This window comes from Sapajus apella, unplaced genomic scaffold (assembly GCF_009761245.1).
Source record: "Sapajus apella isolate SASKATOON/1434 unplaced genomic scaffold, GSC_monkey_1.0 scaffold32, whole genome shotgun sequence".
NCBI lineage: Eukaryota > Metazoa > Chordata > Mammalia > Primates > Cebidae > Sapajus > Sapajus apella.
The window spans coordinates 23,285,054-23,312,137 of record NW_022436972.1 but is presented as its reverse complement, the minus strand read 5'-3'; the positions used below and the strand labels follow the sequence as shown (position 1 = coordinate 23,312,137).

At 41.3% G+C, this 27,084-nt stretch overlaps 1 protein-coding gene across 1 annotated transcript in view; it reads left to right on the top strand.

Moving 5' to 3' along the window:
- TNFSF11 (TNF superfamily member 11) overlaps window positions 1-23,641 on the top strand; it is a 33,404-nt gene extending 9,763 nt beyond the window's left edge. The window contains exons 3-5 of the mRNA XM_032294778.1: window positions 16,890-16,935; window positions 17,021-17,119; window positions 22,123-23,641. Coding sequence (XP_032150669.1) covers window positions 16,890-16,935; window positions 17,021-17,119; window positions 22,123-22,544 — 567 coding nt within the window. The 3' untranslated portion in view covers window positions 22,545-23,641. The remainder of the gene's footprint in view (window positions 1-16,889; window positions 16,936-17,020; window positions 17,120-22,122) is intronic.
- The last annotated feature ends 3,443 nt before the right edge of the window (window positions 23,642-27,084 follow it).

Genomic DNA, 27,084 nt, shown 5'->3' with positions numbered 1-27,084 from the left:
ATGAAATAAGAAAATAGAGAGAGAAAAGAAGGCAGAATTTGCATGTGATATAATTATATACTCAGGAAAAATCAAAAAAAGATGAAATGCTACAGGCAAAATAAAATATCAGTTTGTAAAAATAAGTAATAATCACTAGCTGTCCTCATTTCAAATAACTAGAAAACATGAATGAAAGATTTCATTCATAATTTTTAAAATGCTCTAAAAATAAACATAACAAGAAATATACAAGGCTTATAGGAATAAAACTAGAAACCTCTACAGAGGCATTTAAAATATGATTGGAGAATGTAAAGACATGACGATGCACAGTCATCATAATTTTTGCAATATAACTTGGGCCAAGGACAGCAGACAAATCCATGGAAGAGAACAAGTGGCTTCAATTAGACCTTATTGTGTGTCTCTGTGTGAATGTATGTATATATGTAATTTAATATAATACTACATTACTTTAAATAAGTGAGCATACTCTGAATTCTTAAAAAACATATTGAAATAATTTGTTTAGCCTTTTAAAAACGTTATAGTAATTTCTCTTGTCCTAAGTGAAAATAAATCCCAGATTGAGAGAGTATTTGGCAGCCAACTGTTGCTCACTGGCAGTAGCATCCCTTAACATTTAGTGTGGCTTCAGTGAACTTTTCTATCACTTCCTGCCTTCTCAGAACGTTGTCCCACTTCCTTTGGGATTTCTAAGTGACTCCATAGGTAGTATGGAACACCAATTCGTATGTAAAGTTGTTAGTGAGTAATAATGGCAGGATTTTCCCTATTTTAGGATCCTTTTGGAGACCTGATGCCTCATTCCAAATGAGTAACACAAATAATGAGACATTCACTAGTTGGCAAACCATATGGAGAAAATTTGTGGTCAGGCAGGAATAATCAACTGCACTTATTAAGAGCACATAGTCTTAATTATATTGATAGATTATTATGACTCACATGAAGAGTAGAACTTTATTTCATCAATTTCACATTTGCTGTTGTTTGTTATAGGATCTTAGCCTTTTGCATAGGTAATAATATTAGACACAACTAATCCTTTCCGGAGAATTATAAATTAAAGCTGTTATACTATACCAATGTGTATTTGGGGGTAGAAGATGCCATTTCTTCCCCCTAGACAAGATCTTTAGGAAGAAGACACATCTTATTTATACCTTATCATTAGAATCAACCAACGTTCATTAAGTGTATATAATGTGCTAGGCACCTTGCCATGTCTTTCCCTACACCCAAGGATTTACTCTTCTCTTACTGTATTCAAATAATGATTTACCAAATGTGTTATCTTTTGATAAGGATTATTGGTTAATATGACATTCTGCACATCTTGCCAAAATAATCAGATTTCTCATTTCTTTTGCCAATGCTGAAAAGAGGATGGATGCATTATGCATTCTTAAGTAAGTTTGTATCTTAGTTTTATTTCTAATATAGATATGGAATGAATGCTTAAGACAGAATTACATGTGTGGCTGGAATCATTATTGAGAGATCAACCCATCCAGTGGTAGCAGATACCAGACATAAGCACAATATCACATTATATGTGTGCGAACAGTGGTATTTACCCAGCCTGTCTTTGGTCAGACATGTAATGCTGTTTTTTTTCTACATTTTTGTTTGTGGCTGGGTTTTCTGGGCTTCCCCTGCCCCCTTTAGCACAGAACTCTGAAAACCTCTTACTGATCCAACCCTACCAACCACAATTTATAAAGTCTATCATAACAGTCTATGACAATAAAGCAAACACTAGTACAAATATGGTGTCTGATTTAGAAAGTGATTCTTGTTTCCAGTTTCACAGCCTCCCTGCTTCTGCCAGCCAGCATGGGTAAGGAAGTAGTGAGTTCAGACCCAAACGAGGACTATCCAGCATGCGAGTGAGGACACTCAGCCCACAGACCCCTTGGCCAGATTGGGTGGAAAGCCATCTGTTTATGCACTCACTATACATTCTAAGCACTTGAGCTGTGACTGTACTTGACTTTAGTGTGCTGGCTTGTTAATTTCATATTGGGTGCCTGTTTGCAGTTACCTTCCTAAAACTTAATTGCAAAGGTATTTGAAAGAATAATGTGCAGGAGAAAGGTCAATAAACAAATTGTACACATCACTTTCTTTTCCAAAATGGGATGTTCAGTGCATTCAAGATGATCCCCTGGGATGTGGGAAAGAAGCATAGGGACTTTCTGTCTATGTATTTTTTAAGATTAGCTTTTAAAGGCTGTGCTTTAGCAAATATTTTGTAATGTACAAATACAAGGTAGTGATTTTATTTAATATTTAAATAAATAAATATGTACGTTTGAGAGCATGAAAAATTTTTTCCCTAATGGAGCTGCACAGTCAGCCATTTTTACAGATCATGGAGTGAAGCTGCAAGCTCCATCAGGACAAGGACCACGGCCATTTCACACACATCTGAATATATTACACTTAATTTATTCTTAGGAATGAATGGAGAAAAGCATAAGTAAATGATCAATGAGTTACTGAACTCCATAAACTAATATTTTACATCAACCAACTCATAAAGTCATTCAGAATGTTATAAGCCTGGTTCTCATTTATATGATACTGTCTTACCAGACTGAGAATTGATAATTAGGAATACGATAGCGTGATGTAATAACGCTTCAGTACGATAATAACATAGGTGTATTTTTGTTAGAAGTTACCTCCAGCTGTTCCTCTCACATCAGTCACATTTTCATCAGGCTTCTTTGCCCTGCACAGCCTGACTGCTATGTAGAGGTGGACTTATAATGTGAACTAAAAACATGATTCTGGCTCCATATATGAGTTAAATTTGATAAAACTCTCTAAATTCCCTCCTTAATAGGAAAAGGCAATGATATTGTAATGACTACCAATAAGTTATCTTGTTGGCATGTGCTTGACCAACCATTTCTTGGAATATAAGCCTTCGAGTCTCTAAAGACTTAATTGGAGAACAGGAAGTAAGACCAGAGAGCCATAATTATTAAACAATTCATTCTTACCTGAAATTCTTTTTTATTCCCTGCCAATCAGGTACATATTTGGTCTCATCTTCAGAATTCATAATGTAGAATTCAGAATTCGCAATATCCTCTGGTATTAAGATTAGCATACCCAAAGATTTGTAGCACTTTGATCCTCAATGAAATATTCACTGCTATTTGGTATAGTCTGAGCTGGGTAACAAAGAGACCCATACATTCAGTGACCTAGCTAAGAAGCTTTTTCTCTTTCTCACATAACAACCTGGAGGTGAGTCATCCAGGACCAGTAGGGATGCTCCTCTGTTCTCAACCTGAACCCACCATCCCTGTTTCCAAGTTGGCTTTTCCATTTGATGTTATTTATAGATAGGGGAAGGGTAAAGGAAACGGAAGACAGTACCTGGGAATTAAGACAGCACTTCTAGTAGCATCATATTGGCTGCCAGTTGCTCATAGACCACATCTTGCTGCAAGGGAGGCTGGACAAGGTAGTCTCTAACTGAGCAGCTATTTGTCCACAAAGCTTGAGGAAGGGAGTTGCCTATAACTAATAATCAAAAAGGAGTGGAAGGAGACGAGGGGACAATGAGCAGTCTCTGACATTCACTAAACCCTATTTAGGTAGGAAGGTGAACTCACTATATGAGCAAGAGTTAACTCTGAGAATACATAAGTCTATTAAAAATTTTAATGGTCAAGATTGTATTTTCAAAAGGTTAAAATACTTTGGGATTATTTAGATTGCAAGAGAGAGATAAATTTGAAAGCAGATTCAACAGCATTCATCTTTTTGAGGAAGTTTCAAAGGTCTATTTAGAGATTGCATCTGTGATTGTTGAATAAACCTTGATTGTCACCTGCACACCTTTTGCTGGGTTTTGCAGATTAAAAAGAGCCTTAATTAAAAACTAGAAAGTTCATCAGTTAAGTGATTGTGTTTTCTACATATGGGAAACAGATCTCCTTGAACTGCAATCTCCATTATTATAATGAGCCCATTCCTATTTTTAAACTAAAGTAAATAAGAAATCAATTGAAATTTAAATAGATTATAACCACTTGTGAAATTGTAATAATCAAAGTTGTTATATGCTGCTATTTCTTATTTGCCTATTAGTTAAAAGAAGGAGGGTGAGGATTAAACCCCATTCATTGCCTTTTTGCCTTTGTATACAAGAATATGTGTCTGAAGAAAGTTTCTCATAAACCCACAAGGATACTTGGGTTTTGGGGCACTCATGTTCCCAAGTTGAGATGTTAGTCATATAGTGGTTTTCCAATAGGATTTCATCTCTGTTTGCCATAAAGTTTTGGAAACTGCAATTCAACCCCAATCACATTTAGCGTTTATAAAAGCTGTCTTTATGGGAAAGCTGAAGTAAGACCCACAGAGTTTTCCTACAAAAACAAGGCCATCTATTGCCTTTAGCTCAACAATAAGTTACTGGCTTTGTACTCAGTTTCAGGGGCGACCCAGGAAAGAAGGTAGGAAGCAGGAGGGTTTTTAAGAGGGAAATAACTGGTGAGTGATGTCAGAGGTGGGCTTATCTTTGTGCCACAAGTACCCTAGGATGGAAGAAAAGATATTCTGCATTAACATCTTTAAAGAAACAGAGAGCTGGAAGGACACGCTTGAAAGAGGAGCCTTCGTTATGTGGCCTGGGATCTTGGGCTGAGATTCCAGAAGTGGATAAAACGGAGGGTCCTTGGCTGGAAAGCGTGACGGCAAGGGTTAGATTGAATTGCCTTCCAGCAGCGGCAGGAGAGGTGCAGCCTGTGTAACAGAAAAGAAGGATGCGCCTTGGAGCAGTGTTTTCCAGACCTGCTGGATCTGAAGACTCACTTGGGGCCCTAGTTTTAGAAAGAGAAGAGAAAAGGCCCCCAGATCTATGAGTGGGTCCTCTGATTTGGTAGTCCAGGGTGGACTCTATGATTTCCTCAAAGCATCCTAGGAAGAGGTGAGAGCCACTGATGGACAGGGAAGCCATGGTGAACAAAGTGACTGTATTTAAGAAGGAGGATCAAGCCTGTGTGGGATGGAAGAGGTGGGTCCCGGAAACTGTCGAGAGCTGTCTGTTTCTGAGATGACCAGACGACAAATGCTTGCTCGAACTTTTGGAAGTTCAGGGTCTGGGGTAGTTCCCTTATCACTTAGCTTCCTCATCACTAGGCTGCTACGCCCATCCTTAGTCTTTGCCCTTCAGGAACACCAGGTGGTGGTGGTGGTGGCATCACCAATAAAAATAATCATTACAATTATAAACCCTTTATATAATTATAAAGGCTCATATTCATCAAAAGTTTGAAATCCCTCAGAACTCTTCTCAGTGCTGGTGGCTGCTCCTCATTTGAGCTAGTCTTTCACGGTGAATGACAATACCATCATCTCCACCACCCCAAACTGGAAGTCAGAAGACGGTCTTATCTTTTTACTCACTCACTCTTCACCTCTCCCCCATCCTGTGAATTCTACCTCCTACAAAACCTTCAAGTGTTGTCTCTACTCTGCTCAGTGTGGTGGTCACATGAACAGGGTTCATCATCCTCTCTTGCTGGGATCCTTGCATCTGGCCACCCCTCCATGGTCTCACTGGCGATTCACTGAAGGATGCTTTAAGCAAGAAAAGGAATGACCTGTTCAGATGTGCATTTTAGAAGTCCCTCGGCCATCCTTTCCATAGCCGAGGGACTTCTAAAATGCACATCTGAACAGGTCATTCCTTTTCTTGCTTAAAGCATCCTTCAGTGAATCGCTGTGGTTGTCAGGATGAAGTCTGAGCAGCTGAATGGGTAACAAAAAGTCTTTTCTATTCTGGAAAGCCTCATTCCAGGCCTTGCCTCTTCAGGCTCGTTACCTTGAATGCTCCATGTCATCACCCCCACCTCAACTTGTACTCCATGGGCTCACCATACTATGGTGCTGAGCTCTCCTGACCTGGCCATACCTTTCGCCTCTCCGCCTCTCTGCTCTAATCAGCAAGTGCAGAAAGGACAAAGGGCATGTCTGTCCTGCGAACAGTGTCTTCAGCAACCCACAGGATGCCTGAACCCTAGCCGCCATCAGTAAACTTTGTTGAATGGGTGGATGAATGACTGAATGAATGATGAGCCTTTATGCATAGTCCTTTATATGCCATTCCATGCCCTTCTTTGTGTAATTGGTTTTCTAACTGTCTTTTAAAATCCAACTCAGGCATTACTTCCTGGAGAAGGACCCCACAGATGTTGCCCACCTACCTGTGGGGTTAGGCACCCCTCCTGGGCACACACAAGGCTTCTTGTAACAGCAGTAACCACACAGACCTGGACTGGGCTGGCTCACTTGAATGTGAGCTTTCCAAGGACAGGGTCTGTGTGATGTTTCCTTTCTGTTTCCAGCCACAGTGGCAAGCACATAGTTGGTGCTCAACGGAAGTTTAAAGAAGTTTAATGGACATGTGAGTGCTCTGTGCCCACAGTGCACTTGGTGTGCTCAGGTGATGAGCTGTTTAATTTTGCCAGTAGCTAGCAGCCATGTGATCAATCCACAGGATTCGTAAGGGGCTGGAGGTCACTCACAAGCTCAGTGTCTTCCTGCTCTTTGAGGAGAGCTCTTTTCTTCTTTGGAGCATGAACACATTAGGGACCTTGGGGTTGGGGCACTTCTTCACTGGCATCCTTGGCCCTTTCCTTCCTGGCCTCATGGAGCTAAAGCCGTTGGCCTGGTACCTCTGACCCCCTTTGAGTTTCATTCTTAGGGAGAAGTCTGTGAGAGCAAAGTCTTTTCCAGAAGAGATGAGGCTTTGTCTATGTAGAAAGCACGGCCAATGTAAGGTGGCATTATTATTTTTCAAGTGGCAGAGGAAAACAGAGATATGGTAAATAGCACGGTTATCCCAAGATATCACACTGCAGTTACTCTGACAAACTTTTAGATGACACTTTTTAAATGAGTAGTATAGTATGAGACATTTGAAGATTGGGCTCTTTATGAAGACTAATATTGCTGTCATAAGACTACTTTATGAAAACCCAAGGGGACCTTTAACTGTAGCAGAAGCTTTCTGATTTAAACTGTGAAGGTTAAACAATAAAAACTAATTTTCTATTCCCAGCATACCCATAGCACTCCCAGGAAAAGCATCAGTCTGCTTTATGAAAACAAGGACACGCTATTCTTTAGCCCTTTGGTAGGTAGAGGACATGAGCTGTTTGCAAAAACGTGTCTCTTCCAATCAGCAGACTTCTTTTGGAAGAAATGATCTACCAGTGACTGTACTTGGGGTTTGGGGAGAAGGCCAACTCACATCTTGGTAAAGTTTTTTACTGAGAATTTTCATAGATGGGCATGGGATGGTGGCCGCTGATGCAGTCGGAGCTGGAGCGATTAGGAGGCTGAGTGCAGTGGTGGTGGTGGTGTGGGGTGTGTAGAATTCATGTTGAGAAGACTTTGGCTTTAGGAAAATTCCATCAGTCAGTACTTTTATATTAAAAATAAAGAATTACAGGAATCAGAATGTGACGTTACAAGTTTAAGTTAAGGGTAGCTTTTACCTTCGGGATGAGTGGGGTCTATAACCTACCTGCTTTTCTCTCCTCCTGTCTGCCTGCTGGGCCACTGGACCCCTCGCCCACTTCATGTTCCGCACCCCGCTCCCTTGGGGAGGGGGAGGACCTGCCCTTTCCCCTCCCCCAGCACTTCTCTCCTCTCCCTTCTTGGTGTCTTGCAGGGCTCTGCTCTAAAGAACCCAGGCTACTACCATGATCTTTTACAACATGTATTTAGGCAACAGAGAACTCAATGAATCCTGCTCTTAAAGGTCTTTGCTTTGGATGATTTTGCACCATGGGCTCTTCATAGGGAACCCGGGATTACCAGCTTCATCCAGGTGCATATAGATGTTCCCTAGATCCCATGGATTGCAAGGTCAGTGTGAGCTTTAGGAGAGGGAGGAAAGTGATACTAAAGCCTGTCTCATTAGCTATTGCACAACACCTGGTGGCTACTCTTTCTGTGCCTTGTTAGTCAAGAATGCCCTAGAATATGAGCTTTGCAATTAAGGATGAGATGTTGTTGAAACACTGGCAAGGCATTTTTCTAAGGGAGCAGTGTGTGCAAAACCTACAAGCACAGGAGGGCGGGGTTCTTGCAGGTGGAACTAAGAGTAATTTCCTGTAGCTGGAACCTATGGCATCCTGAAGCATCCTTCCAGGTGGTGAGGTTTGGGGGCACAGGGGAGGAATTGTAGGGGATTTGGGAGCGGTAACCAAACTATGTGAAAAATTACTGTTTTTCTATATACTCTCATAACCCATCTGACACCAAATGTGTGGAGTTTGCCCTCACATGAAGCAGTTCTCCAACTCTTCAGACACTAATAGGGTGTTCTACAATTCAATCATGGCACTAACTGTTGGGAGGTAAGACAGATCCAATAGGTTAAAGTCTCAGCCCCGCAAGGCTGCCCCACTTCAGATGCCAGTCACAATTGCCAGGTTGTTGGCCATATTTCTGACCAACCAGTTACAAATCGGAAGTTCCCATGGCCCCCTAATGAGGTTTGATAATATTCTTGAATGGCCCACAGAACTCAGGAAAGCACTTGACTTACTATGACCAGTTTATTATAAAGGATACAATCAGGATCCTCACAGTGGAAACGATGCCTAGGGGAAGGTATGGGGATGGGGAGGGTCGTCGAGCTTCCATGCCTCTCAGGGCATGCCACTCCCTCAGCACCTGGACATGCTCACCAGCGAGGAAGGCTGGTACCCTGGCTGAAGCCCATTGTTTAGTTTTTATGGAGGCTTTATTACATAGACATAGTTTATTACATCATTGGCCATTGGTGGTTGATGTCAACTGGGAGGTCAGGAAGTCAGTGGGTGTGATATGGTCTGGCTTTGTGTCTCCACCAAATCTTACCTCGAATTGTAATCCCCATAATCCCCAAATGTCAAGGGCGGGGCCAGGTAGAGGTCGTGGGGGGTGGTTCCCCCATGTTGTTATCATGATAGTGAGTCTCACGAGGTCTGATGGTTTTTTAAGCATCTGGCATTTCCCTTGCTTGCACTCACTCCCTCCTGCCGCCCTGTGATGAAGGTGCCTGCCTCTCCTTTGCCTTCCACCATCACTGTAGGTTTCCTGAGGCTTCCCCAGCCATGTGGAACTGTGAGTCAATTAAACCTCTTTCTTTTATAAATTACCCAGTCTTGGGCAGTTCTTTATAGCAGTGTGCAAACAGACTAATACAGGCTGGGATTGAAAGATCCAATCTTCTAATAACATGACTGGCTCCTCTGGAAGCAGACCCCATTCTCCAAGGGTCACATCACTGGCATAAACTCAGGTAAGGTTGGAAGGGGCTGTTTCTGAATAACAAGAGATGCTTCTGTGACACCCGTCATGCATGAAATTCTAAAGGCTTTAGGAGCTCGGTGCCAGGACTGTGGGATGAAGACAAATTGCATATTTCTTATTATAGTACAATATTACACAGGCCCAGTTCTGCAGGGCCTTCCAAGCCCTGGTAAGGAATGTAGACATGGACCTGAAGTCTGTAAGCAGCCCCTGGAGGATTTTAAGAAGGGACGTGGATCAGTTTGAGGAGGGCAGGAGACAGGAAGAGGTGGTAGGAAGCTATTATTGTAGTCCTAATGAGAAATGATGAAAACTTGAAGGAAGACAGTAGTACCCAGGCTGGAGAGGAGGGAGTGTATTTCCCAGCTGTTTACAAGGTGGAAATCTGCAGGACTTCTCTGCAGGAACTGGAAACTGGCTATTCATTTTCAGAAATAACCCATGTGTGGCATTCATGTGCTAACTCGGCTCATGAATGCACTATTCTTGTAACTAGGTTGGAGAAGAATTACATGAAGGGTATCATTAAGATGTTAAAATGAATGCATTACATATGTTAACAAGTGTATGAACCCTGTATTATATCTGGCAAACGGGGTGTTAAATCCTTGTTCAGCCAGCCAGATGTCTCTGCAGCTGCTGCTGGTATTGCAGAGGGAGGCAGCCACCTGAGACCCCAGCTATGAGCTGGTGCCAGTGATTTCCAAAGCATCTGGCTGTACAAATTCCTTCTTCTGTGCTCAGGTAACACAAGGATCACACAGCTCACATCACAATGCACAGGTGAGATTTTCAGTCTGATAAGCTCAGACTCCAGCAACATGACCTTTTCAGAGCATCTTTGCAGCTGAGAATATTCTTAGTTGGAGCCGAAATCTTTTTGTATTATTATTTTCATTATTTTTTTGAGATGGAGTCTTACTCTGTCTCCCAGGCTGGAGTGCAGTGGTGTGATCTCGGCTCACTACAACTTCTGCCTCCCTGGCTCAAGCGATCTCATGCCTCAGCCTCCTGAGTAGCTGGGATTACTGGTGCCTGCCACTACCTCTAGCTAATTTTAAAAGTATTTTTAGTAGAGACAGGCTTTTGCTGTGTTGGCTAGGCTGGTCTCGAACTCCTGGCCTGAGGTTCATCCACCCATCTCGGCCTCCCAGAGTGCTCGGATTACCGATGTGAGCCATTAATCTGCCATAAATTACTGCTCCAGGCCTATTTATATTATTTTGTAAGTTGAAAAACACATTGTGGTCAAACAATCTTAAAACCAATTTGGTAACATTCTCTCCTGAACTGGACTGTTATCAAAGTCTTGTTTGGGGCAGTTATTCAGCTGAGTTTACAAAAAGGGGCATATCCTTTGCTGTAAGTGTTTAAATTACCTGGAGCGAAATTCCCATAACTACTTAATGGAGTTGAAAATACCCATAAGTGTTTATATTTATTCTTATAAGTACCATCTCTCCTAAGTGGCCCCAGTTTATCAAGATTGAGCCAGCTCTGAGACATCTCTCATCTCCTTAAGTTTGGCAAAAGATCCTTAAAACATTTGAAAAGTTGTTTAAAAGATCTGAAGGAAGCTGGTCTCAATGGAGCAGAGACAAAGTCTGTACTACTAGGCTCCTGGGAATTGTATTTCTTGGATGTTGACTTTAGGAGAAGTTGAAGAGAGGCAGTACTAGAGACCACAGTTACACAATCACGTTGATCTTTTGTATACTTTGTTTCCTGGAGAAGAAATTGTGTAATCCCCACATTTTTTTAGGAGTTAAATAAAAGATGACATTAAAAAAAAATCACATTGGTGTTTTCCTGTCTCTTCAAATGTACTCTGACAGCAAAGATGAAAAGTTAATGTAGTCTACATAGAAAAATACCACAATGAGAGGATTTTTTAAAAATATTGTGAAATACCTTCATCTCTATTGTTTTTAGACATTGGGGTTTCAAATCTGCAAAGGCTGGCAGCGGTGGTGTCCCAGGCTTGTCAGTGTTGGACAGTGTCCACTAGGTGGCAGTATGTCAGAGGGTTTCTTTTATACTTGAATGGGCAGCGGTATCTTTGGTTGCTTTCTTTGGTAGTTCGGTTTCCTGTGTTTTGTCTTGTTTTGAAGGGTTAAATGAAACTATCATAATTTACTTATGTAAAATCACACTTGCATGAATTCACTGCAAGGCCTACTTGTAATAATGTGACCATAAATAAGTTTATTCATTCATGTGAATTTTCTTGGTAACTTATAAGTAATGATCCTTGTCGTCATGGTCGCTTATAGAAACCAAGGGGCAATTCTGTTTGCCCTTTGCGTGTAAGCGATGATGAATGTGCTGTATCCTGAGAAGGCAGATCACAGATCCTCCTGGGGAGCCGGACATGGGTGCTCATTAGCCAGAGAAGAACTTAGGGGCGCCCTTTGCCCAGCTTCCTCAGTCTGGTAACTGTTTCTGGCGTCTGCTCTAGGCTGTTTGCTGAGAGGTGTGTTGAAGTTACCTGAACTTCTTTGCGCAAATCTGCAGGCATTCTGATGGTGCAGGTAACGTGTGGTTGCGTTGGATGTTTATTCAGAGTGTTAACTAACTGGTTTTTGTTAATTTACAGCTGGCTTAAAATAAAATAAAACATACATACATTTTTTAAAAGATATCTTTCATGTGAATAATTTGTTCAGAAGAAAGGAGTCGGGATATTCTTTTGTAGTGTTTTCCCAAAATTAGATTATCAGAACTTTCTGAATTCAAAGAAAACGGCAGTGCCGTCTGAATGATAAGATTTGGGAATAAAGAGCTACAGAAATTTTAAAACACTCTAATTAATCTGACAGATGTAGAAGACTAATGTGGATGAAAAGAAACGTAAATGCAAAGCTTAGAAAATAAATGGAATTGTCAATTGGGGTGAAGTTTGGGTTCTTCTTCAGAAGGACTCCTGTAATCCTGAAAATGAAAAATATTAGGGGACAATTGAAAGGTCCATGCTTGGCAGGTGTATAGCAAAGTCTCTGATCTTTGAGAAGATGGCAACATGGAATGAATGACTCCTGCTCTGTAGAGTGGACTCGATAGGGGCATGTTTGGAGATGCAGTGTCCCTTATCCGTATGTCCTGCAGGTCTCAGTTTTGGGGGTTTATCAGCCAAGCCATAAACATGGCTTGGCCACTTCTGAGCCAGTTGTTTTCTGAAGCCCCTGGGAATTCTGAGAGCATATTTTTTGAAGTACCAGCCCCTTTTTGTCAGATCCCCAGATCCCCAGCAGCCAGATGCCCATCAAGGTGAGCCTCCTTTTCAGAATTACTACTTGAGGGAGGGAATCACACTAAGGATTGCCCTTTGCATGTAACAGATGATGAATATGCTGTATTCTGTGAAGGCAGATCACAGATCCTCCTGGGGAGCTGGACATGGATGCTCATTTGATATTTTTGTCCCAACTTCCAGGAGTGTATTTTATGATGATGCCCTGTGAAGGGATATGGGTGAATAGATCCAGAGGCCAAAGTTCAAGTCTCAGCTTTATTAGGTGAAGCCTTATTCTCTCTCTCTCTGCCTCAGTTCCTCAGTCTGAAAAACGAGGTCAGTGGTAGTGATAGTTTTCCAGCCTCTGGTTCCAATAAAATCAAATATGGTAACAAGGAAAATACTTTGTTGTCTACAAATGTAAGAGGTTATTAAATTTTCAACATGTGGAATATATATGCAAGTCATGAGACTGTAGTAAACCCTCGACTAAATTGAGATGTCACCAAACAACTATTCATGAGAACACTTAATTCGTAACAACGTTTCTCAATACCTGCTACATATTATCACCTGGGAGTGTCTTTAAAAAACTGCCAAGTCACTATCAGACTAATTGGGTTTGTTATCCTGGCTGAGGTTGGGGTTAGGGCATGAGTATCTTCTAAACTGCTTAGGTGGCTCTGCAGCACAGCCAGGTTCCCCATGGAATGCATCAAGTACTGAATACAAAACTTTAGTTACAATCTCAAGGCTGGAAGACACCCTGAAAGTGTAGTCTTAGAAGAATGTCATTTTTATGATCAATGCCTGTGCACATAAATAACAATGGTTTTATGGCTTAAAACGCTGGGGTGCAGATATAGATATTGGGAATACTTTCTTTGTACCTTGAGGTTATAGACACGTCATGTCTGTAAAACTTACCTATAAAATTTCTTAGTGGAACTGCAATCCTTCGACACCTGAAAGATATAAAATGAGAGCAGAATGACCTCATGGGTCTCTAGCTAGAGTTATAATTCCTTCTGGGTCAGGAAGCCTTTTCCTTTTTTTTTTAAGCAGATATTGAAAGTGCATCTGAGAAGTGCTGCTGGTTATTGAATTTTCTTAAAACAAAATGGGTCTGTAGCAACCTAGAAGTTTCTGATTGAAAGGGAAAGAAAAGTTCATTCCCAGGTAGAAGAAGACAAACTTTCCCTGTCCCTTGAATCAGTGGCTTGAGTCTGCTGCTTCTTTGGCCTAGGTCTCAAGCTTCCAGAAAATCTCCAGTCTCCACATCTGTGAATCTTTTAGGATATAAAAGGGATTGTCATTTTCAGATGAGGCCCCAGGCCCAGCAGCACCAGCTCGCTGAATGCAAATTCTCAGGCCCCACCCCAAATCTACTGGATCAGAAACTTTAGGGCTGGTCCCAGCAGTCTGTTTTAACATGCCCTCCAGGAGGTGGTGGTGCAATGCATACATGCTCAACTTTGAGGACCACTGAGCTAGGACAAAGGCATTTTTCTTTGTTTTTTTTTTGTTTGTTTGTTTTTAAACTGGGTTTCAGTCTGTCACCCAGGTAGAGTGCAGCGGCACATCATAGCTCACTGTAGCCTCTACCTCCTAGGCTCAAGCAACCTTCCTGCCTCAGCCTCCTGAGGACCTAGGACTACAGGTGCATGCTGCCACATCCAACAATTTTAAAAAATTTATTTTTGTACAGAAGGGGGTCTCCCTATGTTGCCCAGGCTGGTCTCAAACTCCTGGGCTCAAGCAATCCTCCCATTTCGACCTCTCAACATACTAGGATTACAGGCATAAGCCATCATGGCTGGCCTGGCTTTCTTAATCATAGGTGTGCTCGTATAGGAAATCACAAAACAGGCATTTGTAGGTATATGCCAGCCTTGGTTCTGCTTCCTTCTCTTCTTCCCCTACTCTCCTCTGATGGAGAGGCAGATCAGAGCTAGAGGGAAAGTGAGGGGTGGTGTACTCTGTCACCAAGGCTCCTGTTCCAATCTTTAAGAGTCAGTACCCAAGTAAAGATATATTGTGTATATATAACCATATGAAGATATACACAATGTATAGAGATACACAGTGTATCCACCTTTGCTGGCACCAAAGTGAAAAAGAGAGGAGCAGAGGGAGGTCTATTCCCGAAGGCCACCCAGCCACCTGCCTGACAAGAACTGGGTAGGAAGAAGAAACTGCTATCAAGGCATGTCCTGATCCGTGTGAGACCCCTCCACACGCTTCCACAGCACTTGCACCTGCTGCAGCAAGAAAAATGCCTGGAAGCCAGCTGAAGAAGCGGCAGCGTTTGAAGGAGAGGGGCCCTATGGCTGGGAAACTGCTGATGTGAGAAAGACAGCACAATTATACTCACAGGTTGTAGAGCACCATGAGCTGCTTGATAATGAAATTTTACTATAGCCTTAAGGGAGAAAGTAAAAACCTGCAGAAAGAAAAAAAACATACATTGTGTACCTTTAAATCTGTTGTGAAGGCAAAGGAGACAAAACCAGGAAATTCCAGGAAATGGGCACCGCTGAGAATCCGGAGGTCTTGAGGAAAACTTGGAAGACTGGAGGTCAGCATGAGTGGGGAAGAAAACGAGGCATGGTCAGGGCCACTCAACCCAAAAGGGGCCACCATGCGCCTAAATACCCTCCCTGCACATGGCGCTCCCAGAGCTCTGCAGGGCAGCGCCCTGGGTCTAGGTAACAGCAGAAAGTGGCTGTGAGTGAGTCCTAGGACTTCTTTCTAATAGCCACACTGTGACTTTAGAACTTCAGAACAGGTCAGTGAAGACAGCTGTGCTGTCTCCAACCATCATCCAAAACAATGTAGATTTTCTCTCTCTCTCTCTCTCTGTCTCTTTCTCTCTCGGAAGTTTGGAAGCAGAAAGAAGAATCAATATTATCTCCAGAATCATTCCAGCTAATAACAGTTGATATTGCCTCTGTCTGCCTAACTATCTGTCTGTCTGTCCGTCTGTCTGTTTCAAAGCCCTCCTCCCTAGACACATAAAGAACTTAAACTGCATGGCCTATCTTTTAAACATCATGGGGAGAATGGTTAGCATGAATAAGTTATTCCAGTAACAAGGGAAATTGGTAATCTCTCCAGAGTGGCTTTTTTAAGTAACCTTATAATAGATATCTATTTTTGGGGGGTGAGTCTCATTCTGTCACTGAGGCTGGGGTGCAGTTGTGTGATCTTGGCTCACTGCATCCTCCCCCCACACCTCAGGGTTCAAGCAATTCTCCTGCCTCAGCCTCCTGAGTAGCTGGTATTATAGGCACCCACCACCACATCTGGCTAATTTTTGCATTTTTAGTAGAGACAGGGTTTCACTGTGTTGGCCTGGCTGGTCTCAACACTCCTGACCTCAAGTGATCCACCCACCTGAGCCTCCCAAAGTGCTGGGATGATGAGTATATAATAGACATCTAAATATACTGGCACTCTGCTAAGTCGCTACACACGTTATCTCATTTAGTCTTCACAAGTACCCATGCTGTTAATGTCCTGTTTATGCAAGGACTTGAACCAAGGTAAAATCCTGAGCTGTCATCCCTTCCACCTTACTCTTGCCCTAAGATGTGACATCTTAATGTCAGCTAATGTCTGGATCCAGGTGGGCATGTGGTTACCTATTAAATCCTTTATTCTCAGGGCTCAAATTGAGATATGCAATTACCTACGCTCTTTATGATTTTTTTCTTTTTCTGGCTTGTGCTTCTAACCCTCTATTTGTGGCAGTATTTTAAGTTAATTATTGGTACTCTAAAGGCTCTTAGACTTCCATATAGTACTTTAAGTACACTGTAACTTTAAAGTAAAAAATTAACCACTGGGAGCTAAGCATCATTCTCTTTCCTGTGGGCTGAGCTTTAGTATTATAACAGAAATTCACTAATGAAATAGACATAAAAAGAGCGTTCCACAATATTTAAGAGGGTCATATATTCTGTGTAATTGTTATTTTCCTAGTTAACTTCATCTCCATTTGTGTACCTGCTACAGATTTTTAATTATTTTCAATTATGCTACGGTTTATAATTTACACCATCTTTTATTTCCTCTTATTGTCTAAAGTATTTTGTTTGATGTTGGGTATGGTCTCAAACACATCAACACCAATTCTTTGGGGTGAACTTCCCTTGATAGCCATCTAGAACATCTAGGAATTTCACTCCAATGCTATTATGGCACCTTTGGAAGGAAAAGAGGGTTAATTTATTGCATATGTAACGGCCCTGAATTCTTACTGCTGTACAGAAAGAATGATTTTTATAAATAAAATTATTTTTCCTTTTTATTTCAGGAATTACAGCATATTGTTGGATCACAGTATATCAGAGCAGAGAAAGGTAAGCATGGATCCATATGTATGTATGAAATCCCACAGGGTCACTACTCTGTTAGCTAAAACAACGTGGTTTCTCTCTTCTCCAGCGATGATGGATGGTTCATGGTTAGATCTGGCCAAGAGGAGCAAGCTTGAAGCTCAGCCTTTTGCTCATCTCACTATTAATGCCACCAGCATCCCATCTGGTAAGCTCCATTTGCATCCAGCTTGAAAATATTTAAAGAGTCATTTATCAGCCCATTTCAACACTGAAACCTATTTTTAGCCTGTCACTAAATTTTTGAGAGCCCTTACTTCAAAGCGAAAAGAAAGACCATTTATCCTCAGTTGATGATTCACATCCTGGAAACCGTGATTCTCAAAAATGTCAGAAGGGACATCGTCAGTCTATTCATTTTCAGATCATTAGAATGGATGCTTATTTTAAATGACTGTCAGCTGAGAGCCTGTAACCGGGAAGGACAATCCTTTGTCATGCTCATCTGTACTTACCCAAGCTCAAGTTGACACAGCCCTGCTGCTGACCTCAGAGATGACTGAATTCATCAGGTAGTCACATACCCCAGTCATCTCCTGCAGAGGTCCAGGGAGGACCTTAAGACCTTTAAGAGACAGTAAGCCTCTAGAAAATGAGACCTCCTCCCCTTTCTCCAGGGGCTTATCATTTTCTCTGAGTAAAGGCTTAGTTCAATGGACTAGAGACCTGATTATCTTGAAAATGAAGACACCAGGAGCTCCCTGCCTACGGCTACCCTAGTGCATCAGTTATTCCATGATACAGCCCCCACTGGTTACTTTGCCTTGGGCTAGATAGCTATCAAAAAGATGGCAAAGAACGTTACGATAGAGTGACAGTTGAACATTCTTGTTATCATGCCACTAATGGAACACTTGAAGTTCTTAAAGTGGGATCTTCAGGTGTCCTCCCTGGCACTCACTCTGCAGGAGGTGGCTGAGTCTGTGACTACCCGATGAACTCTTCCACCTGTCAATCAGGCGTTTTCCCCTTGCTCATTATCTCTCATCCTTACTGCAATCTTGCAAGGCGGGGATTATCACTGTGGATTTGGCAGACAGAGAAACTGAATGATACATAGGTTGTCATTTGTTCCCGGTCACGATGGTGGTAGGATTAGAAGTTGAATTCCAGTCCCGTTGATTACTAAGACCTTGCTTTCTGTGCTCTCTGTTATCACATAAGCAGGCCACAAGGTACTGTGGTCAGGTGGCTTGGCCAGAGGGAAAGAATTCAAAGCCCTTCTGCTTCTCTTTTCCTGTGAGTAGATTCATGTAACATCTAATAACAGGGGTGCTAAAATCTGACTGCCTGAGTTTCAGGCTCCATTGTACTGGCTCTGCGAACTTGTACAATTTAAATCACGTATGCCTCAGCTCCATCACGTCTAAAATGGGTATGATGATAGCGTCTCCCTCAAGGGGTAGCTATGAAGATTAAATGAGGTAGAGTACTAACATTCTTGTGTGAAAGAATGGCCAGAGTAAGCATTTGTGAGAGTGAGTCATTATTTTTGAGTTTAATTAAATAATTATACATATTCCACTTTTTTTCCTACAAATAATTTAAGGCAAATTTTTCTTGGAGTTAAAGAAAGAAAATTCAAGTTCTACTAAATTATTTGGAAAACTTTATTACGGCATGGACAAGAGAGGTCTTTTTCCTGACCGAAGACACAGAAAGGGAGAAACCAACTCTTCGGCTTTTACAGGATTTTCCAAACGACCTCTTCTGTCCCAGATACTTCGTTGATAAATAGTTTTTCTCTCTGTGTGTCTGTGCATGTCTTATGGTGGAGCTACACTAATTTTCTCTGAGTGAAAAACTGTTTTGCATGTTAGCAAAGGCAATCAAATAAATATGGATGCATCTGTATTAACTTCTCTGAGTGGAAAACTATTTTGCATGTTAGCAAAGGCAATCAAATTAATACGAATGCATCAGCTATGTGTGCTATTAATGTACCCTACATTTATCTTTTCAGTTCACTTTAAATGGCATATGATAAATATTGCATTAGACTGTGTGCCAAAGTCTGTTTGGCAATAGCAAGCATGTTTTAGTTAAAAAAAAACACTCTCTGCAGGCACCTAGCATCAAATCACTGCCAAAAACACAAGGCAAAATTCCTGGTTATTTTCTGACAGTTATTGAGTTTGTGACTGAGTGAAATGAATTAGTGTATACTTCTGTTTAAGAAAATAGAATTGGTGGCTCTGGCTGGACCCACAGCTCCTTGAGTCCGTTTATTACCCAGTTTTGGCCAGCACTGGAGGTTTCAGAGGAAGTGGCTTTAATTTTGCGTGTTTATTTTGGGGCTCTGTTTTATACTTACTTACACGTGTAAAATCAGAATCTGCCTTATATGGACTGCCACAGCTTGCATTTTCAAAACATCTTAGATGAAATGTGTTGGGAAGTATTTTGTGAGGTCAGAATACATGGCTTTCCTTAGGAGGATACCCAGGCTAAATATTTCAGAGACCTCTCCTGTAGCACTTAGCAGCGAGGACTGACGTGCAGGGCAGGGGAGGCCAGCGAAGCTGGGAGGCTGGAGTCAGAGGTTGTCAGTGTGCCTCAGTGATGAAAATCCAGGTTTCCATGTGAGGCCCGCCGTGTGATCACTGCGTATTTTTCTCATTGTTTTCCTGGTATTGTCTGTTTCTGAGTCTTCTGTTCACAGTGGCTGGCTCTCCTCCTTTTCATCGATACGTGCCAGGCACATTCCATTCTTTGCTCAGTTTTCCTCACCGACAATACCCTCCCTTTTCTCAGCCCATCCAAGTCTCTGTCCCCTCCCTCAGCTGAACTCTCCTGCTTGCCATGAGTTTCTGTAGCTTTCACTTGGCAGTTGCTTGTAACTGAATGTCAACCATGTGCTATGCAAATGCAGAAGTGAAAATGCATTTTTATATGCACATTTTCTGTTTTCTCTGCTATTAGTGGTAAGTGTCATTAAGGTCTAGTTGGTTGATGTAATTCTTAATTACAAGTGGAGTGACTGTCCCTACAAAGCCCCACATTGATATTGTGCGGCTGACCAGAAGCATGAACCAGTAAATGTATGAGTAATCAATCCATAAAAATAGAGAGATGTTTTGTCGGAAATAAGGGCACTTCTTCCACTTGGCTTACCTAACAATGGAAGTGGTCATCAGTCAAGGTTCCTATCTTCTCCTGCCTCTTTATTTCATATTCTTTCCTTGCCTTCCCAGACCATATCTTGCTTCTCTGCCAGCTGATCTATCCCATTGAGAGGGTAGACTTCTGCTCTGTTAAGAGTTAACTATAAGAAAAATCATCGAACAACAGATTGACTACAAGAGTGGGATAAGAATGAGGGTAACATGGGGTAACTGGAGATGGGAAACATCTTGAATGTCATGGGTTTTGTCAGTGGATTAGAGGAATCGCTTTACTAGTGTTCATGAGGGTGTGATGATCATGTTGACTCACTTGGAACCATAGGATGGTATTTATATCTGGGATGCTTTAATCTGGGATGACCTGAAATAAGACCTCCCATGAAAAAGAAGTTTACTGTGGTGATCCCAGGAGGCAAGAGAGCCTGTGATGACCCTGCTGCAGACAGGTTGTGGAGTTCAGGAAATATCCTGTTTCTAGACAGAGGGATTGGAACCACTGGATTCTTGGTCGTCTCATGGTGGGTTGCCCCACCATCGGATGGCCCTTGCTGCAGTTTTTCTCTCAAGTGGTTGGAAGTACTGCCTGTTTGATTCCTGCAGCCTAGTTTCAAGGCTCCCAAACCATGTCCCAGCCTCCCAGTTCTTTAGATAAAATAGTAGAACATTCTCCATCTTGTGGACCTCTGGATAAAGATGTTAGATGCTCAAGGCCCCTCAAACCCAGGCTAGGCTGGGAAGGTAACTAGTGTGTGTTTCTTTCTCTAGGAGGCTCTCATAAGGATTCACTCTGACCAGAGAGTTGTCGGTTTTGATAGATCTCTGCAGAAATTCTCCCACCTCCAGTCTGAGACTCAACTCTGTTTTGTTTTCCTGATTTCAAACTGAAGATGACCTTAGTTTAGCATAAGTATTTACAAACTCCTCTGGAGGAAAAATGCATTTTTGGACTTTCCACAGTATTAACAACTTTCCCACCATTAATTACCAGCTTTTCCAGTTGAATAATAGTGTCCACATAGATACAAATGTTTGATTAATTGGGTTTATCATAGAGGTACTCCCAATTTTTAATGACCCAGGAAAATACACCAAGGACCCGAAATACAAAAAGCAATGGACATGCTGCTGGTTTAGAAGCTACTTTTGAAATTTTTACTGCTCAGAGCTGTAGCAAGAGGACCAGGTGTCACATCACTTCAGGTGTGAGTAGGGGCTAAACAAGAATTCTGGTCTGTCAGGAGAAGCTTTACAGACCTTTGGTCAGAAAGGATTGTGTGAAGTTGTTAAGCTAGGGAGTGCAATGTCAAGAATATGTTCTTTTTGAGCCTCTCTGGGGATAGCTTTTCAGTTGTGTAACCCAAGGAGGGAGACATTTGGGCTACTGGAGGTGAAGAAAATAGATGATGAGAATAGACTTTAGATGTCTGACCTTTCAGCCAAAGTTACTATGACCCAGTTTTTCATCCCCTTCTACTTTCCCTCTTCATGAATTAAAAGAGAAGGTTGAGACTTGTGACACATGGAAATTGTCTTCCTATCCAAGTTTCTTGCTTTCCTATCTCAGTTGCTTTTGGCTAAACTCTTCCTTCAACCTGGAACGACCGTTCTGCTCCAATCTGTGTGGCTGAATCCCATTTCTCTTAAGTTCTCAGGCTTAGCAGCAACTCCACAAAGACATTCTTGATCCTCAGGGGTGGAATGTTGTTCTTGTCTCTCCCTGCTTTGAACTCCCATAGGAGTTACTGAACCTTGCCTATTGGTACCCATGCCTTACTTCTGTTCTGAACACATATCGTACTTACCCCTGTGCATTGTAGGCTCCTTGAGGGCAGGAAAAATGAATTTTTGTCTTCGTACCTTCTACTGTGCCTAATCTGAATGTATTCTCCCCTTCTAGAAAAGAAATCCCAATAAGTTATTCTCCCATTGGAATAATGAATGCTATGCTCTTTTTCTCCCTAACCTCATAGAATTGTGAAGATGTCCTTCTCATTTAAGGAGTGAATTTTAAATCTCTTCTCCACAGGTTCGCGCAAAGTGAGTCTGTCTTCTTGGTACCATGATCGGGGTTGGGCCAAGATCTCCAACATGACTTTTAACAACGGAAAACTAATAGTTAATCAGGACGGCTTTTATTACCTGTATGCCAACATTTGCTTTCGACATCATGAAACTTCAGGAGACCTAGCCACAGAGTATCTTCAGCTAATGGTGTACGTAACTAAAACCAGCGTCAAAATCCCACGTTCTCAGACCCTGATGAAAGGAGGAAGCACCAAATATTGGTCAGGGAATTCTGAATACCATTTTTATTCCATAAACGTTGGAGGATTTTTTAAGCTACGGTCTGGTGAGGAAATCAGCGTTGAGGTCTCCAACCCCTCCCTACTGGATCCAGATCAGGATGCAACGTACTTTGGGGCTTTTAAGATTCGAGATATAGATTGAGCCCCATTTTGTGGAGTGTTAATGTATTTCCTGGATGTTTGGAAACTTTTTTTAAAACAAGCCAAGAAGGATGTAGATAGGCGTGTGAGACTACTAAGAGGCATGGCCCCAAAAGTACGAGACTCAGTAACCGAGCTCTTGACCCTATAGAGAACACGCGTATTTACAGCCAGTGGGAGATGTTGGACTCATGGTGTGTTACACAATGGTTTTTAAATTTTGTAATGAATTCCTAGAATTAAGCCAGACTGGAGCAATTATGGGTTGACCTTATGAAAACCTGCATGTGGGCTATGGGAGGGGATAGTCCCTGCTCATGTGCCCCTATGCAGCCAAAGTGGAGAGGGTATCATCCAGTGCAACTGAAGGATCATTTGAAGGGGTAAATTCTTTTGAATTGTTACATCATGCTGGAACCTGCAAAAAATACTTTTTCTAATGAGGAGAGAAAATATATGTATTTTTATATAATATCTAAAGTTATATTTCAGATGTAATGTTTTCTGTGCCAATTATTGTAAATTATATTTGTGCTATAGTATTTGATTCAAAATATTTAAAAATGTCTTGCTGTTGACATATTTAATGTTTTAAATGTACAGACATATTTAACTGGTGCACTTTGTAAATCCCCTGGGGAAAACTTGCAGCTAAGGAGGGGGAAAATGTTGTTTCCTAATATCAAATGCAGTGTATTTCTTCATTCTTTTTAACTGAATAGATTTTTCAGACTTGTCAAGCCTGTGCAAAAAAATTAACATGGATGCCTTGAATAATAAGCAGGATGTCGGCCACCAGGTGCCTTTCAAATTTAGAAACTAATTGACTTTAGAAAGCTGACATTGCCAAAGAGGATACATAATGGGCCACTGAAATCTGTCAAGAGTATTTATATAATTGTTGAACAGGTGTTTTTCTACAAGTGCTGCAAATTGTAAATTTTTTGTTTTTTTCAAAATAGAAAAGTTATTAGTGGTTTATCAGCAAAAAAAAAAACAATTTTAATTTAGTAAATGTTATTTTATACTGTACAATAAAAACATTGCCTTTGAATGTTAATTTTTTTGGTACAAAAATAAATTTATATGAGAACCTGCCTTGTGATTTTGTACTTCTTCATGTCTCTTTTGCCCTGTGATCCTATTCTTTTCAATATGGTAATGTGGCTTCTCTTTCCAAAGGTTACTGGGAGAAATGCAGATTTAATTAAAAATTAGAAGCAGATTCAATTAAATTAATGATCCTTGGAACTTGAAAAGTAATTTTCAAGGAATTTGTATGCAAGGATATATTCACATAGAAAATGGAGGATTCACTCAAGAAAGCAAAGTTTGTATTATGCTGATATTGTGAGAAAAATATGGTGCTTTGTATAAGTTTGTAATGTTTTAAAGAATAACTGTTTGACCTGGAGGAACACCTCAACATTTTATACCTGACCGTGGTAAGGAATAATTAACAGAGTCCTGGACTCTTGTTCTCATGGAAATTTATACAGGAAAGCTGTCTGACCCAGGTTGGCTACTTGTGTGGGAGAGGTATAAGAAAATGAGCAGCTTGGGAATGCACTGTACACCACAGTCTAAGGCATTTTTCATTTATGGATAAATGTTTCTAGAAGGCTGTGACAGGATAGAAGGAGAAGAAAGAGCAGATGTTACAAAGAAGAAATTGTAAATTTCAAACAGCAGAGCTACAATGGTGAAACTCAATTGTTGGCCAAAATAGGCCTACTATTTAAAAATCATCAGTACATCTGAGGTCAACTGGTACAAAATATGACTTCTGTGTTGTATGTCCCAATTGCTGAGCCTTGGTTTAGGGAAAAGTTAATTTTGATAAGCAATCAGAGAGTTTCTTTACTCTCCACTGGCAGTGTCTTATTATGTCAAGTGCCTCATTAGCTACCCTGGCTCTCAATACGACTCTGTTACAGGACTAACAGGTTCATGTGCCCACTGCACAGTGACAGTCCAGGTACACTGAGACAGCAGGATTTGCAGCAGAGACATAGTTAATTATCTCAGGGCACCAAGTAAGGGGATGGAAGGAAACTTAGATTCATCTCCCCCAAGGAGTTCTGGGCTTGGATTTTTAAGTGGATAAGGGAGAGTGAGGGGTTAGAAAATTGGGGTCATTTACAGGATTGGGTGAAAGGGATGAAATCATTAGTATATGGAAACTGCATTCCTTGGTGAAGGAGTTTCTCATGGGGTCCTCTTCAGCTGGCATCAGTAGTTTTGCTGATATGCAGGACCTGAAAGAATATCTGAAAGGGAAAATTTAACATTTTGTGACGTTCAAGCTGTTGTCTATGGAGCAGTTAAAGGGAACTATAACCTTAGAGTCTACATGATTCTAAGAAAATAGGCAAACAACTATGAGGAAGGGGTCAGAGAGCAAACCGACCTAGTGATGGATGCTGACTGTGCTGGAAGTGTGGTTTATTTTTGTTTTTCCCCCTCCTTGCTTCCCTGGTTAATTTTATAAAGTTTATAGGCACAGTTTCAAATCTGTCATTTCCAAAGGTGAATGACATTCATTCATTTGTTCTGTATCATTTCTTGAGTATCAGCTATGTGCTAAGCACTGTGCCAGGCACTGTGGATGCTACGACACTCTCCCTGCCCTTGAGGAGTTTCCATTCTAGTTCCATTCTTCCATTCAAGGCTGGGAGCCAGCCTTGTAAGCGTGTGTGTGGCCAGTCCTAGGATAAGGACATACACAGCGTGCTCTGGGAGCAGAGAGGATGCTATGGAACCCATCTTGGGAGTCACAGAATGTCTGAAAAAGAAATCAAACTGGATAGGAAGTGGGGTTTAAAAAAAAGCTTTGAAAGTGAATAAAGAATATCCATTACTATTTTTAACTTTGAGGTAACTAAATGTGCAGTCTCTCAAAGACAAGCTAAAATCCAAGGTCTGGGAATGGAAAAAAAAAAAAACAGGATCTAGTGAGGTGAGACATGGTGGCACCAGTCAAATTGGAGAACTAACATGGTAGAGGGCCTGCGAAGGCAAGGGTCCTCTCTAAGGAAGACCCCAATAATGGAGCCTGCCTGTAATGTGAATTTTATGTACATTAGCACCATAGCAGGTGAGAGATGTTTTAGCGTTTTGCTGGAATGAATCTACGACTTAATGAAAAGTGAGTATAAACCAGCCTATGTCTTGAAGGAGGCAATGGTAGCAAGTGGCTATGCCAGGAGGTATGGAAAAGACGTTTTCTTTGTTCTAGTCATGCTCAAGGCTTGCCAGGCTGCGTTGCAGGGGCTAAAATACAGGATGCAATACCCTACTTTCCCCTTCACATGCTACTTTTCCACTGCTGCTTTTTCTTCTCAATCATCCCTTTTACCCCGTGTGTTTGAACTCTTCCTTTTTTTCTTTTCCTTTTTCCCCCAATGCCTGGCTCTTGCCTCAGATGATCATTTCATTTCCGTGGTGGGCCTTGGGGAATAAGGAGGCTGCTGCCTCTAATGGAGATGGAACCAGGTCATGTCAGCACTTACTGACAGCTAAGTGTGTTGAGGTGTGACAAAATCATGTCAGAAAATCAACACATACAATGGCAAACTGAATTGTTTGCTCATTTTAATGACTTCATTTCAATCTTCTTCCTAACACATGCCAAATCTGAAGGAAGGAAAGAGTGTTAAATTTGAAGCCATCTGTCTTCTTGAAATGACTTGCAACTACACCAGACCATGCACTCTTGCACCTTTCATAGCGCCACATGTGCAGCAACTCTTGTTTAGTATACTTGTTTCCCCTTCTTTGCCTATTTATTTTTCTCTATTCATCTCCATTAGGCCATCCTAGAAAAAAATATCCAGAGAAGATGGTCTATTTCCCCAGTGCCTTTGGCGGGAAGCTGAGCACCTCATGCATATCCTTTCTCTTTGGGTCTGATTATTGGTTTGGCTTGAGCCAGTGGCATCAGGTTATACTTGTACATCTTGGGAGCACAACTGTGACTCAAACTGCAGTTGTGTGTGTAGCCTGGCCAAACATACGCTTGCTTCACTTTTGGCTTTGTTAATCGATTCTTCTGTTTCCTTGCTATGAAATTGAAATATGTTTCCCAGTAGCTGCATTTATAAATGCTAATTAGTTATTGATTCACATTGTTATGATTTAGCCTTGTGTCACTTTTTTACAATAAAAAGTGTATACACAGTGAGTGTTAGATTTCAGCTATAAGGCAGAAATCTATCCTTTTGATTAATAACACTTTTATGATTCTTCTATTCTTCCTGTAATTTAAAATTTTCATTTCCTAATCCTCTACCGTCACCTCCCCTCTCCTTTGTTGACTGATTTCCTTTGCAGGGGCTTGTCATTATTGCACCTTGACCAGCGCTCTGCCTGTTTCCAGTGGCAGTCTCTTGATATCATCAGATGTGGACAAGTTATAACATTATTCATATGGCTACTGGCTTTCAATGTCTGTAAAGAAAGCTTGTAGAGTCTTCTGTTTTGAAAATTCTTAGATGTGTCTCTTTCAGTTGTCAAAGGAGTGAGCTAGAAGTTACTCCATT